Source organism: Trematomus bernacchii, unplaced genomic scaffold (assembly GCF_902827165.1).
Source record: "Trematomus bernacchii unplaced genomic scaffold, fTreBer1.1, whole genome shotgun sequence".
Lineage (NCBI taxonomy): Eukaryota > Metazoa > Chordata > Actinopteri > Perciformes > Nototheniidae > Trematomus > Trematomus bernacchii.
Window position 1 is genome coordinate 7,615,604 of NW_022987698.1, and position 13,535 is coordinate 7,629,138.

A 13,535-nucleotide genomic window follows, 5' to 3' on the forward strand; every position below is an offset into this window, starting at 1 on the left:
ATGTGTGTAGCCGGTGGCCACTCTGCAGCCCTCTCAGCCTGTCTCCTACTCCAGCCCCTCCTGCCCCCAGGTTCTCCTGCCAGTTTCTCCTCCCCAGCAGTACACAATGGTACTGACACCACTTGTGTTTTAATGAGTGAAATACTGCATTAAGGACACCCTTAAAAGTAGCATTTAGATGTTGCCGCATTCTGCTAGGAACTCTTAAACTCTCATACCATGTTCTCAGAGGTATATAACCACAATCAGGAAATAATCATATATTTGATGATCAGCAAATCTTTAGAGACTAATCTTTAATGTATTTGCCACTCCTTGTAAGTGTCTGCATGTACATCAAATCAAATCAAATCAAATCAGGTTTTATTTATATAGCACATTTAAAAGCGATTTTTGGTCGAGCCAAAGTGCTGTAATGTATGTACATGTAATAAAAACACATTACTACAAATCACAATAAACGACAATAAATTACAACAGATTTATCTTAAAAACAAAGTAAAAATAAAACACACGGAAAAGTCAGGAGTCGTGCTCCGCTCTAACTAGAAAGCCAGAGAGAAGAAGTGTGTTTTGAGTTTAGATTTAAAAACCCCTAGGGTCTGGGCCGACCTCACATGGAGGGGCAGAGTGTTCCAGAGCCTAGGGCCAGCTGCTGCGAAGGCTCGGTGCCCTCTGGTTTTTAGCCTGGTCTTGGGCACTACCAGCAGCAGCTGGTCAGCAGACCTTAAAGCTCTGGCTGGGGTGTAGCGCTGGAGCAGTTCAGCTATATAGGCCGGAGCCAGCTCATTTAGGGCTTTAAAAACAAATAAAAGGATTTTAAAATCAATTCTGAACCGAACTGAAAGCCAGTGTAGTGAGGCCAGAATTGGGGTGATGTGGTCACGCTTTTTGTGGCCAGTCAGCAAACGTGCAGCAGCGTTTTGGACTAGCTGTAAGCGTTTGATTGAGGCCTGTTCCATACCCACGTACAGAGCGTTACAATAGTCCAGTCTCGAGGTTACAAAGGCGTTAATAACCCTTTCTAAGTCATTAAAAGATAAATACGACAAGCAAATGTGTCTTGCTGTGACAAAAAAAAGCAAGAGTTTTGCTTATTTGTCATTTGCTTTTGGTCTGCCAAGCACTTTATATTGATTTGTGTGGAGATGCAACAACATTCTGTTTATTTGAACCATTAACTAAATGCAGATGAATATGAAAAACAAAGTCATTGATATTGATCCTCTTACCTGAGATGGATATTTTTCAAAATGTCACAGTGCTCGCTTAAAACTCATATCAAGTGCTCTTACTGTTGTTAAGGTAGCATTATGGCTTTAGAAATGCGCAAACTTCAGAAGAAGCACAGACCGTGATGCCATCAGCTACTACTGTATCTACAGATATAAGAAGCTTTAGAGTGTGACCTATAGTTTTACATATCTGTAGATGGTTCATACAGTGACTTTCTGTAGTGCACTTTGTGGCTAACAATGCCTGCTAGTATTCAGAGTGCTGGCTTTGAGGGAAATGTGTAGGTATTATTTTATTATACATGAAATATTGTGTAATCTAGATTCATCCTAATAATCGTATACTTTGTAAATAGTGGCAATCGAACATCTTTCTTATTCCTCCCAGGGAGAAGATCTGGCGCCACAGTTCACCCAGATGACTCTGAGTCGGCAGGGCTCCAGTGAGAACCCTGAGCCCCCCCCCATGTATCAGCCTCCTCCCACGGTGCTGACCCAGCACCCGCCTCCTCAGACCGGCTACATCATGGCTACCACGGGTCAGCCTATGGCGCCTCCGTCTGGCTATCAGCCTGCCACTGGACACCCCCACCCTCCACCTCCACCACCTCCTCCATCCCAGACCGTCATGCAGGCCCCGCCCCCCCCACAGGGCTACATGCAGGCCCCTCCACCTCAACAGGTACGCTTTTCTCCACAGGCTGCAATATCGAACAAAGGTTTTGTTTGAATGTTCCCAGAATACCGGAAATGGGAGTATATTACGTTTGTGATACAGTATCAATTTGCTAAAATATTTGTATACGGTACACCTTGATACAAAATACTTTGTTGTTCATGTAAGGACATTTGTTTTGGATTGCCTCCTGCAGTTCCATCATTTATTAAAAATAATGCATTAAGGGTGAGGCATCAACATTTGAACACCGGAGTTATGTATATATACACGGTTTGCACATACACAATACGTAAACATATATTTGGAACTGTTTAGTTTGTATTCATTTGTGTCACTTTTTCCAGGAAGAGGTGATGGCATTAGGATGGTTGTTTCTCGAGTGTTGATGATTCTCTGGGGAAACTGCTATTTGTACTGGAATAATTCAAGTATTTGAATCCATCGTTATGCATGTGTGAAATAGTTCATTAGTCCTTTAGATTACATTTGGAACACGCTGTCACCATCTGATGTCAGACTGTTCCTGCTTCCTTGAGATATTGGCCACTGTGAGGCTCATGTTCCTTACACCTCATACTAATGAGTGTTAATGTAAAGATTTGTTAATGAATTAGAAGAGTACACTGTGTGATCAACGCTGCACTTTGTTAACATACAGATACAGAGATGAAACTCGTGAGTGATATGGCAGTCTTATGATGGTTTTCCATTACAGGAACTAAACACTGAGAACACGAGGTCTGATTTGTTTCTTTGGATTGCATTAGCTGGGAGCGTCAAAGTTATTTGAACAAGGCTTACTCAACAGCACAGTTATCTCCCTTTACAGGAAAGGTGTACAGGGAAGTAACTGCTAAAGCTGTTGGATTGAGACATCTGAGATCTCCGCTAACTGTGAAATTACAACATCTCAATGAGTAATAGTTTCCTGGTACAAGGAAAGAACTGGTTTAATTGTCAAGTGAAATTTACCCACATAAACTACATTGTGTCTATTTTGTGTTTCCAGCTGTGGCACAGTACTCATCTCCCCTCTGGTGACTAAATTACCAGAAAATGTGTTTAAATTACACATTATCTGGTCAGTCATGTCGGAGATCTTTTTCTAGTAATATGAGTGTCTTGGAAAGAGCTATGTCATTTTGTAGTAATTACAGGGAAAGTACACATTACCATGAAAGAACTTTGGAATCCAAGTAATATTCCTTCATTAAAGATTTATTTTTGGAAACCTAATCATTGGAATGTTTTACATTGGACACAATATGATTGGACAACAGAATATCATGTTAAAAGTAGAGGTGGTTATCAAAGATGAAACGGGTTTCTGCTTATGTCGACTAGGTTGCACTAGCTCACCCATTAATTGAGGGGTGTACCAATATAACGCTGTCCATAGTTCACATCTGAATAGTACATTGTCCTTTCCAGGAAACTGCCTAGGTTATTACAAAATCCATAGACATTGTTGTTACTTTAAAAACTCTCCAGTGATGAATGAATGCAATAAATATAACGGAATATAAACTCAAAAGAGATACGTGTGACATATCAAGGATGTGATTCCTGTGAAGTATCAGGATTCACCCAGTGGGGGAGTTTGGTTCTAGCGCCCAAAGCGCCGTGTGTCATCTCCACAAGCTCGCTCTCAGTTCGCCTGTCACATTCCTCTGATCGCAGAGGCGGTGACAATAATGACTTTTCTCACTCTGTCACTCACACTCTCCCTTCCCTCCCTTAGGCTTCTGCTCCATAAAGAAGTTATTATAATTCATTTGAGCAGAGAGAACTAAATTGACCTGGCCGTTAAACACCCTGTGGGAGACATTAGGTCCTGTAATGTGTCTCTGGGGCTAAGTTGTAAAAGAAGATGGAGTTTCTAATAGCTGAAGTGACTACATTTCTTTTTTTAATTGGCAATAGTGTTGTGTTCATATGAAGTGAATCTGGGGCCAGTCATGTCTGCTTAGAGCATCAGAGGATGTATTATAATCAGGTACACATGTTTTAAAACTCAGACAGCAGTGCAAACTATTAGTTAAAGTGCTGTTATGTGTTTCTTTTTACATGACCTTGCTTATAGGGTAGAGATACTTAATTATCGAAGCACAAACAGGTTCAATCATAATTTATCGGTGATGCAGTGTGTGCGCAAAAAGGGCAACTGAGTCCCCAGTTCCCCCCTTCCAGGAGAGTTTGCAGACACAATTGTGCATGCATCATTAGCTGGAGTTTTAGTCCACGTGGCATAATATTTCTCTGTCAAGGAGCTCATAAGTCTGAAGTGAGCAGTAATGCTGTGGCTTTGAACGTAGCAGTGCATTGTGTGTGTGTACAGTTTATTTGTCGGTGAATAAATGCTACAACTCCCAAAGACCCAAGTCAAGTCCCCATGCTTGCTACCTGTTTAATATACTGATGCAAGTTAGTCCCAAAGTTAGCTACACTTTTGTTTTTGCTTATATTTTCTGCGATTTCATTTTGTTGTTCCAAGCACTGACCCATATAGACCGCTTCTTTTGGTGCTTTTTAACACCCTACAAACAATCATATATATATTATCCTCACTCTTATTGATTTCCATTCTGTATGAACGGCATGGGCCGTCAATGGAAGGAGCTCTGTGTTGTTTAACGTGTGGGTGGTGGACAGTGTAGCAGGAGTTCAAATATTAACACCGCTGCAGCCTCCAGATGGGCTGAATGTTGTCATGTATGCAGATGAAGTTTAAGGCAAGAACTATCCATCCTCCCAACATTCAACTTCCTTACTGTTATCCACTTGAGGCCTAGGATATACATTCTGTATGCTTCATTTAGCCAGTCAGATACCTTTGTATTTTGCAGTTTTCGGGCCTCAGCTGTTTACTGTATTCAGACTTTACCGTCCTGCACTAAACACCAGACAAGCTAGTAATTATAGTGAATAATTTATTAAGTATTGATTTTACACCACCTCCCATCCTCAGTAGATGGAACTACTTTCTCAAATGGAGGCCCGTTAATTGTTGGCAACTATTTCACAACTTGTATTATATACACCTCGGAAAACATAGTGAGTTCTGGACCTTCCTGCTCTCAATGGTGGACAGGTCCAACAAGAGTGAAACATCAACTCAAACATGTCACTGTTATTCACAGCGCTTGTGTTTTCTGTCACAAGTGGCAAAAAAAAGAGTCACTGTAGGAGGCCTAAACTGAGATATAATAATACAAGTATTCGATAATTATTGATAAAACATTTAAAAATGAAATAATGTGCTCTCAATGCCATGAAAATACAGTATTTCCTGGTATTGCCTCAGTGTAGAAATGGCACTGAGGCAATACCAGGAAAGACTGAGTCACTTTTATTCATCCAAAGTAATTTTCCTTTTGAATCTCTATATACGTGTGTATTTGTCTCCAGATACAGGTGTCATACTACCCTCCTGGTCAGTATCCCAGCTCAGGCCAGCAGTACCGTGTGCCTCAGCCCATCTCCCACCAGGTGTCTTATCCTGCGCAGCGCACACAAGCCATGCCTCAGCCCACACAGCAGTCAGGTCAGTTTGAACATTTTGTTATGCTACTGTATTGTGTTGTTCCTGCTGCATAAAGAACAACTCATCAATACTCTGTCTACCAGGTAAAAGGTTGATTTTAAACTACCTTTCCCCTGCATTGTCCTTCCAAATCAAATATGCTAGGACCAAAATAGAGCTCTTTCTTTTTTTTCTCGGAAAACCTTGACACATTTATCCCTCAGTCTCTTTCATTTGGGGACTGTCAAGGTTGATTATGTGTTTGTACAGTTAGTAACAGGCCGACAACCAGAACGGACTCTGGCTCATAGCGAAGGCTGCCAAATCCATCATGCACATGGCCGCTGCGTGGTTTGAAGTATGAGCTTTGTGACGGTATGAAGCTTGTTGGCTTTCTCCATATAGCTTCAAAGATAAACCATTGGATATGCAAACATAAAGTGCTAACATTCCAAGGTATCTAGCATTTTTTACTTTATAAAAATGTAAAGTTCATCCAGAGAAATGTGTTTTTTCCTTTGTGTCATCATCCAAGGAAACTCAATGTTTTGTTCTGAAATGGAGTTTCTGTGTTTGTTGAAGTCATCTGTACGTCTGCCTGTTGTAATGTGATGTTCCCCTTACAGTCAAAGGCCCAACCACCCTTCTTCTCTTCTTCTCCTCTCTTGTAATATACTCTTATACTCTTACTTTATCATTCGCCTTTTCAAATAGTTTCTCTGCTGTCCTCAGGTCTCCAGACCATGATGCCCAGCCAGCAGCCGAGCTACCAGGGCATGATGGGAGTGCAGCAGCCCCAAAACCCCGGCCTGCTCAATTCCCAGAGGGCCGGCATGGGAGGACAGATGCAGAGCATAATGGTTCAGTACCCGCAGATGCCATCATATCAGGTATGGACAGTTTAAAGTCAGCCAAAAGAATGCCATTTTGATAGTTTTGCTATTATCAATAAAAAAATGTGCCTTGCCTGGAGACTTTGTTAAGCGCCACCAGTGGCCACATACAAGTGGCCGATCTTGGCATGGTTAACAGCTCCACCTGGTGCACACTTTTGAGAACAATTTATCTTGAAAAGGCCTTCACCACCCATATTAACATCACTTTATTGATAACGTGGCAAACATGTACATTATTCAAAGGTTACTGTACATTTTATTTTCATGAAATAGCTGCTCATCTGCCGGGTCAGTAAAATGATCAGTACCACATAATGAGAAAATAAGTCCTCATTCAGTATCTTACTTGATGCGAATGGCCCAGTTCAGCACAATAAATATGATATCATTTGATGATATTTACAGACGTATTAATGTGGAAATATGCAGATCATTTTAAGTGCTTCATGCATAGCTTGTCAATTTGACCAGGTGATCAATAGAATGTTATCCTTACTGATAATCAATCATAATTTATCTCTTGGTTATATTTTGCATCCTCAAAGTAACTTAAGATATTAAAAACGTGTAGAGGTAGAAAGGGGCAATACTCAAGTAGAAGAGTAGAGTACAAGTAAAACAATGTAATGCAGGTACTTCAGAATTGTACTTACTTAGAGTACTTGAGTAAACTTACCCCAATACCTTTACTTGAATACTATTTGTAACGCTTGCAAACAACGAGATAAAAACAGACTGACATTTGTTATTGAAACGGCAACACGTGTCTGACCAAGTAATAATGACATCATGACGGGAGTTAATCCATCTGTGAGTTTGGTCTTCTTTGATCCAAACTGTTGTTTAGCTTTGACAGCACTCAGAACTTCTCCTAAGGTGTTTCATCTCTTGCCCTTTCCCTTGTTGCAGGTACCAGTGGGAAATGAGAGCCAGCAGGTGGTGCAGCAGCAGCAGCAGCAGTACCAGCAGCAGGTGATGGTGCCGGTCAGCCAGTCGGTCCAGGGCCCCATGCCCGTCTACTACAGTGTTATCACCCCCACACAGCAGAGCAGCACAAGGTATGTTTTGGGCGATGGATGCTCCTAAGACCCGGATAGAAACGGCTTATAATAATGTTGTGTTTTCTGTTCACCTGTATGTATGTGTTTGTATGTATATGTACCTTTCCCCTGCATTTATTCTCTCCCCTTTATGTGTGTGTGACCCGGCAGCCCGTCAGTCAGCTACCTGCAGCCCCCCAGCTCTGAGCAGTATCAAATCACTCAGTCGCCGTCCCCTTGCAACCCTCAACAGTTGCAGCAGCAATATTCAGGTGAGACTGAAGGGCGATTAGTTAAACATTTCATAAACAACATTGAAACTTTTTAAAGTATTATATACTCATTGTATCTTGTTTGTGAGTATTATTCTCCCAAAATGAATGTCTGGAGTATTATGCAATTTAGTGATGCCCTACTTGGAACTGCCCTACCCACGAATCAGGTGAAAGGTATTTAGGGTAAAGGTAAAGCGAGGTTCACAGGGTTCACAGGTTGAACTTGTTCATCGATTTCCTTAAAAAAGAAATGTTTGAAGGAATCACAAACCTCCACGTCAGAAAGGCCTAAAGTCAATGTTGATCGTAACGATAGTCACTGCCAGTTTGTGCCGTTTACTCAGCTGTATGTTGATTTGTCGAACAACCTATGTGATTGGTCGGTTTCTCAGACTCAGACTCTTGGTTTCAGGTTTTGATTTTAAACTTTCCCTCCACTTTGAGACTAAATCCAACAATAAACCTATGATTTGGGTCTTCCTGAAGCTTATTAAATGTGTTTGCTTCATCTTCTTACGCTGGTAGTGTGAATTACATGTTCTCTGCAGAAAAGGACAAGTTGCTGAGAAACTGTCCCCTCAGTCTTTAAAATGTTTTAATATTTTAAGGGTCAGGATTTATTATTAAAAATAAAAACAAATGTTGCTTTTTCACCTTTATTTTGGATTCCTTTTTAAGATGTTTGTTTTTCACTGTTTTATCTGTGATTCAATTGAAATAATGCTTTCAGGACGTTTGAGGTCCATTTTATGAGTTCATGGCATATTTTGATGATCTTTACATCATACAATTTGGTGATGTGAGATGCAATTACTTTGACCAGGCTAATCGTGACTTCATATTACTTTATTACGTCCCAGGCCTCCCTGCACTTATTCCATTTAATGAGATATAAATGTTTTTGTCTTGGACATCAACAAACAGTTTAGGGTACCATGACTTCACTTCTCCTTGCTAGAGAGAGAGAGAGAGAGAGAGAGAGAGAGAGGGAGAGATGTGTCTTTGTTGTTTTGAGCTCCTCCAGTTGTCATGTATTACAGGTTTATCTTATGTATGTCTGTCTCTGTGTGTCCCTCAGGCGTTCCTCCTCCTGGGCCGGGGGTGATGGTCATGCAGCTCAGCGTCCCCAACGGACCGCAGCCTTCCCAGAACCCCCCCCTGGTCCAGTGGAACCCGTGCAAATACTACAGCATCGAGCAGAGGCCCAGCAAGCCGGGGGAGCTCTACAAACCAGACAACACTCCACAGGTACACACACAACATCTTCCTCACCAGTGGGGGGGGGGGGTCATCCTGTTATGCATGTCCATGTATTTATTCAACTGTCACCTATTGGTCAAACTGAGGATTAAAGACGGCACCACTCGTCTCATGTTTTTTCATATTTTCCTTCTTGGTTTTTCTCCTTGTGTTCAGGCCAGCACCCAGCTGACGAGTCCCCTGGCCTCCCCCACTCAGTCTCCCACCCCGTCTCCCTCCGGCAGCGTCAGCAGCGTCTGTCCCGGCCTGGGACCACTACCCCTCATTTCACAGTTCCCCCGGCCCGGAGGACCAGCTCAAGGTACAAATGAAGAAGAAGAGAGAAGGTTTAAACCTGCACACACAAACAGCTGTACGTTACCTGGTAACAGGGACAGCAATCATGCCATTACAAATGAGAGCCAACTACTAAAAGCAGACCAGGTAGTGGAAATTACTTTTTTCTTCTCCTGTGTTCAATCCTTCTTCATTTCTAATCATAATTATTCAACTTGCCATGTTTATTTTTTTACCAATTGCTAGTTGTCCAAAAGTCTGGTAATGTTGGTTTAATCTTAGTCAAAGAAAACCATAACTATTTGTGTATACTTTTAATGTCGCAACTATTACAAATGTGTGCTTTAACCCCTGTTTGTGCCACAGTGACTTTTTGACCTGGTCAGGTGGCACAGCGCCACTCGTGTGACCCTGGTCAAACCTCACGTGGTTCACCTCACCTTTCACACACAGAGCCGCAAGACCCTTACTGATAGAGAGACCCACAGTTTGAAATGAGTGATGACATCAGTTATCTATCCCTATAATATCACTATTACCCAGGTCTTTTATACCTAATTGAGCTTCATTTGACCTTTGACCCACTTCTAATAGCTACAAATGTTGAAATCTTGATTGCAAAACCTTTGCCAATTCCATTAACCTATCAACATTAAATCTATCAAACATCTCTTCTTTAAGATGGCAGGAACATGCTTTGATCTTTATATATCATTTATTGGACCTACTGTAGTAGTGCACTTTTTTTAGGATACAAGACTTTAACTGGTGCTTTCTGTTTTTCAGGTGATGGGCGCTACTCCCTGTTGGGGCAGCCTCTCCAGTACAGCCTGTGCCCCCCCCCTCATGCATGGCCAGTCCTCCTACAGCTCCCATCAGGTCAGTACTGGCAGGCCGCTGTAACGCATAACTCCAGCCTTCTACATCTTAAGGCTCAGATTGATTCTGCTCTTACAGACATTTCAAGAATGCATCGCTTTTTTAATTCAGTTCATGTCTAGCTTAAATGGAGCCATCATGAATCGCAAGCTCCAACATGTTTCTAAACACACTACCAGGTCAAATGTACGCCTTCCAGTTTGTCATTTGTCAAGACAAACAATGACATTTATTATTGTAACAACACAAGAACATATTTTGTACTATTATAAATGTAATTCTTATATCTGCATTTGTTTTTACGTGTTGTTGAGGGTGATAGAATGTTACAATGTTACTGTGTTACTGACCAACTAGTCACCCAGGAATATAAATAAAATATAGCTGTGGGACAGTGGCAACTTTCCTCAGTTCCAACCATAACATGTTGGCTGTAGAAATAGTTTGAAATCGTCCTTTTGCAGCATGTAACCATTTCAATCTAAGCCGTAATACACTGAGCTGGATATTTGTCTTCTGGAGTTTCCATTTACCAAACACTAAGTGCTCCCACTGATTGCTTTCACCCCCTCCTAGTGCCTTGCTGTGGAACTGCTTGTAATAATAAGCCTAATAAAACATTTGATGTGTTCAGGGCCAAGGAGTAATGAAACACGGGGCACGAGGGAAAAAACAAACACTCAAATCTCAATCAACAGACCTCGGCACCACTGATGTTGGTAAGTCAGCCGTGCATCCTCACAGAGCACAATGTCCTCTGCCAGTGATGTCCTGAAGTGTTTCTGCTGGCACTGTTTGAGGAGCGCTCTGTTCTCATGGAAGAGATGGTAGATCATGGAGGGAAGCACACCGTGTGCTCGGGACCCCCTTGAAAAAGAGATGGTGCATCTCAAGGGGTTTATCCTAATAAATACATTTCAAATACAAAAAGGTTTATTTTCAGAATAGTTTTTATTTTCCTTAGTTTCCTGTCACAAACTCCTCCTTATTTTGTGATTGCCATTAAATAGAAATGAATACATTGAAACCTGTTAGATTCAGTCCGATATATTGCAATGCATGTTCAGTTCAAAGGTATTTGTTTGACCTAGAGCTTCTTTGGGGGATTTGATGTGAGAAGAGAAGGTCCTATAAAAAGATGTACTATTTGTAGTTATTTAATAGTCAATGTTTTATTATGAACATACAATTTGAATTTCAGTATTCCAGGAGCCATATTGATTTTCCAAGTTAGATTCCTCTGGCATCAGATTTGTGCACCAATGCACGCTGCTAAAAGTCTGAAACAGACAGAGCAGGTCTTTGAATCAGGTGTTTGATGTAAAGACCCTAACGTCCCCCGGTCTCTCTGTGCAGTGGTGAGTCGAGTCCTGGAGGTGACGGACCTGCCGGAGGGGATCTCCCGACCGGAGGCTGAGAAGCTCTTCAACCAGCTGTCCATGTGCGGTGCCAAGATCCAGTGGCTGAAGGAGCCCCAGGGAGGCCGGGGAGGGGGCTGTGGCCCCTGTCCCGGGGGGGGGGCCGGGGGCCGCCGCCGGGCTCGGGGCCTGCATGGGGGGGAAGGGAGTCGACCCGGCTCACCTCTACACCGTCGTGGCCGTGTTCCCCAGCACCATGGCCGCCCAGAGTGCTTCCTTCAAACTTAACAACAGCGGAGCCAGCCTCTTCAAACTGAGGGCCGCCAAAAAGAACTATGACCTGCGCGTGCTGGAGAGGGCCAGCTCTCAGTGAGGGGCGGGGGAGAGAGGGGGAGGCAGGACAGAGTGGAAGAGACAGACAGAGAGACTCTTGGTGGAACAGGAAGGAGAACTGAGGCGGACTGCTCTTATTGTACAATTTAAAAACACAACAAAAAAAATGTACTTGAGTTTAATGATGTGTCAAATGTATAAAAGGGAAGAAGGTGTGAATCATGAGGTGGCTGGGGTTTGGCTGCACATTTGGGTTTGGTTTTATTCATTGTTTTTGTTTTGTATTTATATAGCAGATGAGCACACAAGAGACGCGACCATGTGTTTCACTGTTGCCGTGGAATGTGCGCTGCCATTATACAGAAACACATGAAACTTCACACACACACACACACACTTACAAGGAGACACAAACAAACAAACAAACACACAGTCAACAGGGTCACGTAGCACATAAGAAAAACACACTGGACAGTCAAACCTTTGCCCTCCATCCTTTCCCTCCCAATGCTGTCTCTCCTTCCTTAACTCTCCGTCACCCAGTTGTCTCTTAATCTCACATATTTATACATTTTCATACGCACAGTTGCGCACCCTCTCTGCTCCCCCCCCCCCCCCCCCCCCACCGCTCTCTTTTCTTGCCATGTCTCATCCTGCCTCCTCTGCTCCCTCACTGCTCTCTCCTCTTGCTTTCTGTTTGCCTTACTGCTGTTGTGGGTTTCTTGTATTGCGCTGTTTTTTGTTTTTTTTCTCAGAATTTTTTGTTTTCGTTTTTTGGGATTCAATATATTTATATAAGTGATGTAAGGAATAAAAGAACTCTATATATTTAGTGATTTTTCTTTCTTTCCCCTTGAGTGAAAACATGTAGGTCTTCCTTTATCCTTTACTCCTCCCCTCTTCATCCCCCTCTCCTCTCTCCTACATTTGTTTCCTCCTTACTGCCCTCTACCTCACTTCTTCGGCCCTCTCCTCTGACCCACATCCCCCCCCCCCCCCCCCCACCCGAGTTCCACCCCAACGCCCCATTGTGTTTGCGTTTTTCGTTGACAGCTGTGCAGAACGTTCAGAAGAAGTAGTTAAAGTGCACAATGATTGCATATGTCTACTGTAAATTTTATTTAATCTGTTATTTTTTGTTTGTTTTTAAAAATATAAAAGTCGAGAAAAAATCTATCAAAACATCCTCTGTGTCATGTGGTTAATTTTTTGACTTGAAGCTGACCTGAAGTCTGAGCCAGACCGAACACAAATTGTGTGTGTGTGTGTGTGAATACAGCATATGTGGACGTTGGCAGGAAACAAGATGTCCTAATGTGTTGGGCCGCTACAACAGCTTCAGTGTGACTTGGCGTCGCTCTCTTACTTTGTTTTTTTATTACGTGACTAATGGCCAAATTGCAATACATGGATTACAGTATTTCAACATAATTGTCCATTCAAAGAAACACATTTCATGATGTCACTGTTTGAAAGGGTCCCCCAGGAGTTCCATACAGTAACTTACAATTGTTAGTACTGGTAAGATTACTACCAACATAAACAAACGTGTCACTCCTTAAATGTATGGATGCTGGGCGATTTGAATCTACAGAGCTTCATATCCTTTCAAATAGTTTCAATGGTTTTTTTGCTGACTTTGTCCTTACTATACTGAAGTTATATTTCATCAATGCATCTAACTTTAAATTCAAAGCATACTTTTCCATTTTGTCTGTGGAGAACCCTGTTCAGCGTTTCAGTCCAAAGTTGTAGGTTAAGTTTGGTTAAACATTTTCTCA

General features: G+C 42.2%; 1 protein-coding gene across 1 annotated transcript in view; it reads left to right on the plus strand.

Moving 5' to 3' along the window:
* Positions 1-12,938, plus strand: part of LOC117489543 (R3H domain-containing protein 2) — a 52,552-nt gene extending 39,614 nt beyond the window's left edge. Inside the window, 13 exon segments of the mRNA XM_034138904.1 lie at positions 11-109; positions 1,624-1,917; positions 5,323-5,458; positions 6,170-6,327; positions 7,243-7,391; positions 7,545-7,645; positions 8,727-8,896; positions 9,065-9,209; positions 9,971-10,016; positions 10,018-10,063; positions 10,698-10,782; positions 11,420-11,596; positions 11,631-12,938. Of these exon segments, the coding sequence (XP_033994795.1) occupies positions 11-109; positions 1,624-1,917; positions 5,323-5,458; positions 6,170-6,327; positions 7,243-7,391; positions 7,545-7,645; positions 8,727-8,896; positions 9,065-9,209; positions 9,971-10,016; positions 10,018-10,063; positions 10,698-10,782; positions 11,420-11,596; positions 11,631-11,794 (1,770 nt within the window). The 3' untranslated portion in view covers positions 11,795-12,938.
* Positions 12,939-13,535: the final 597 nt, after the last annotated feature.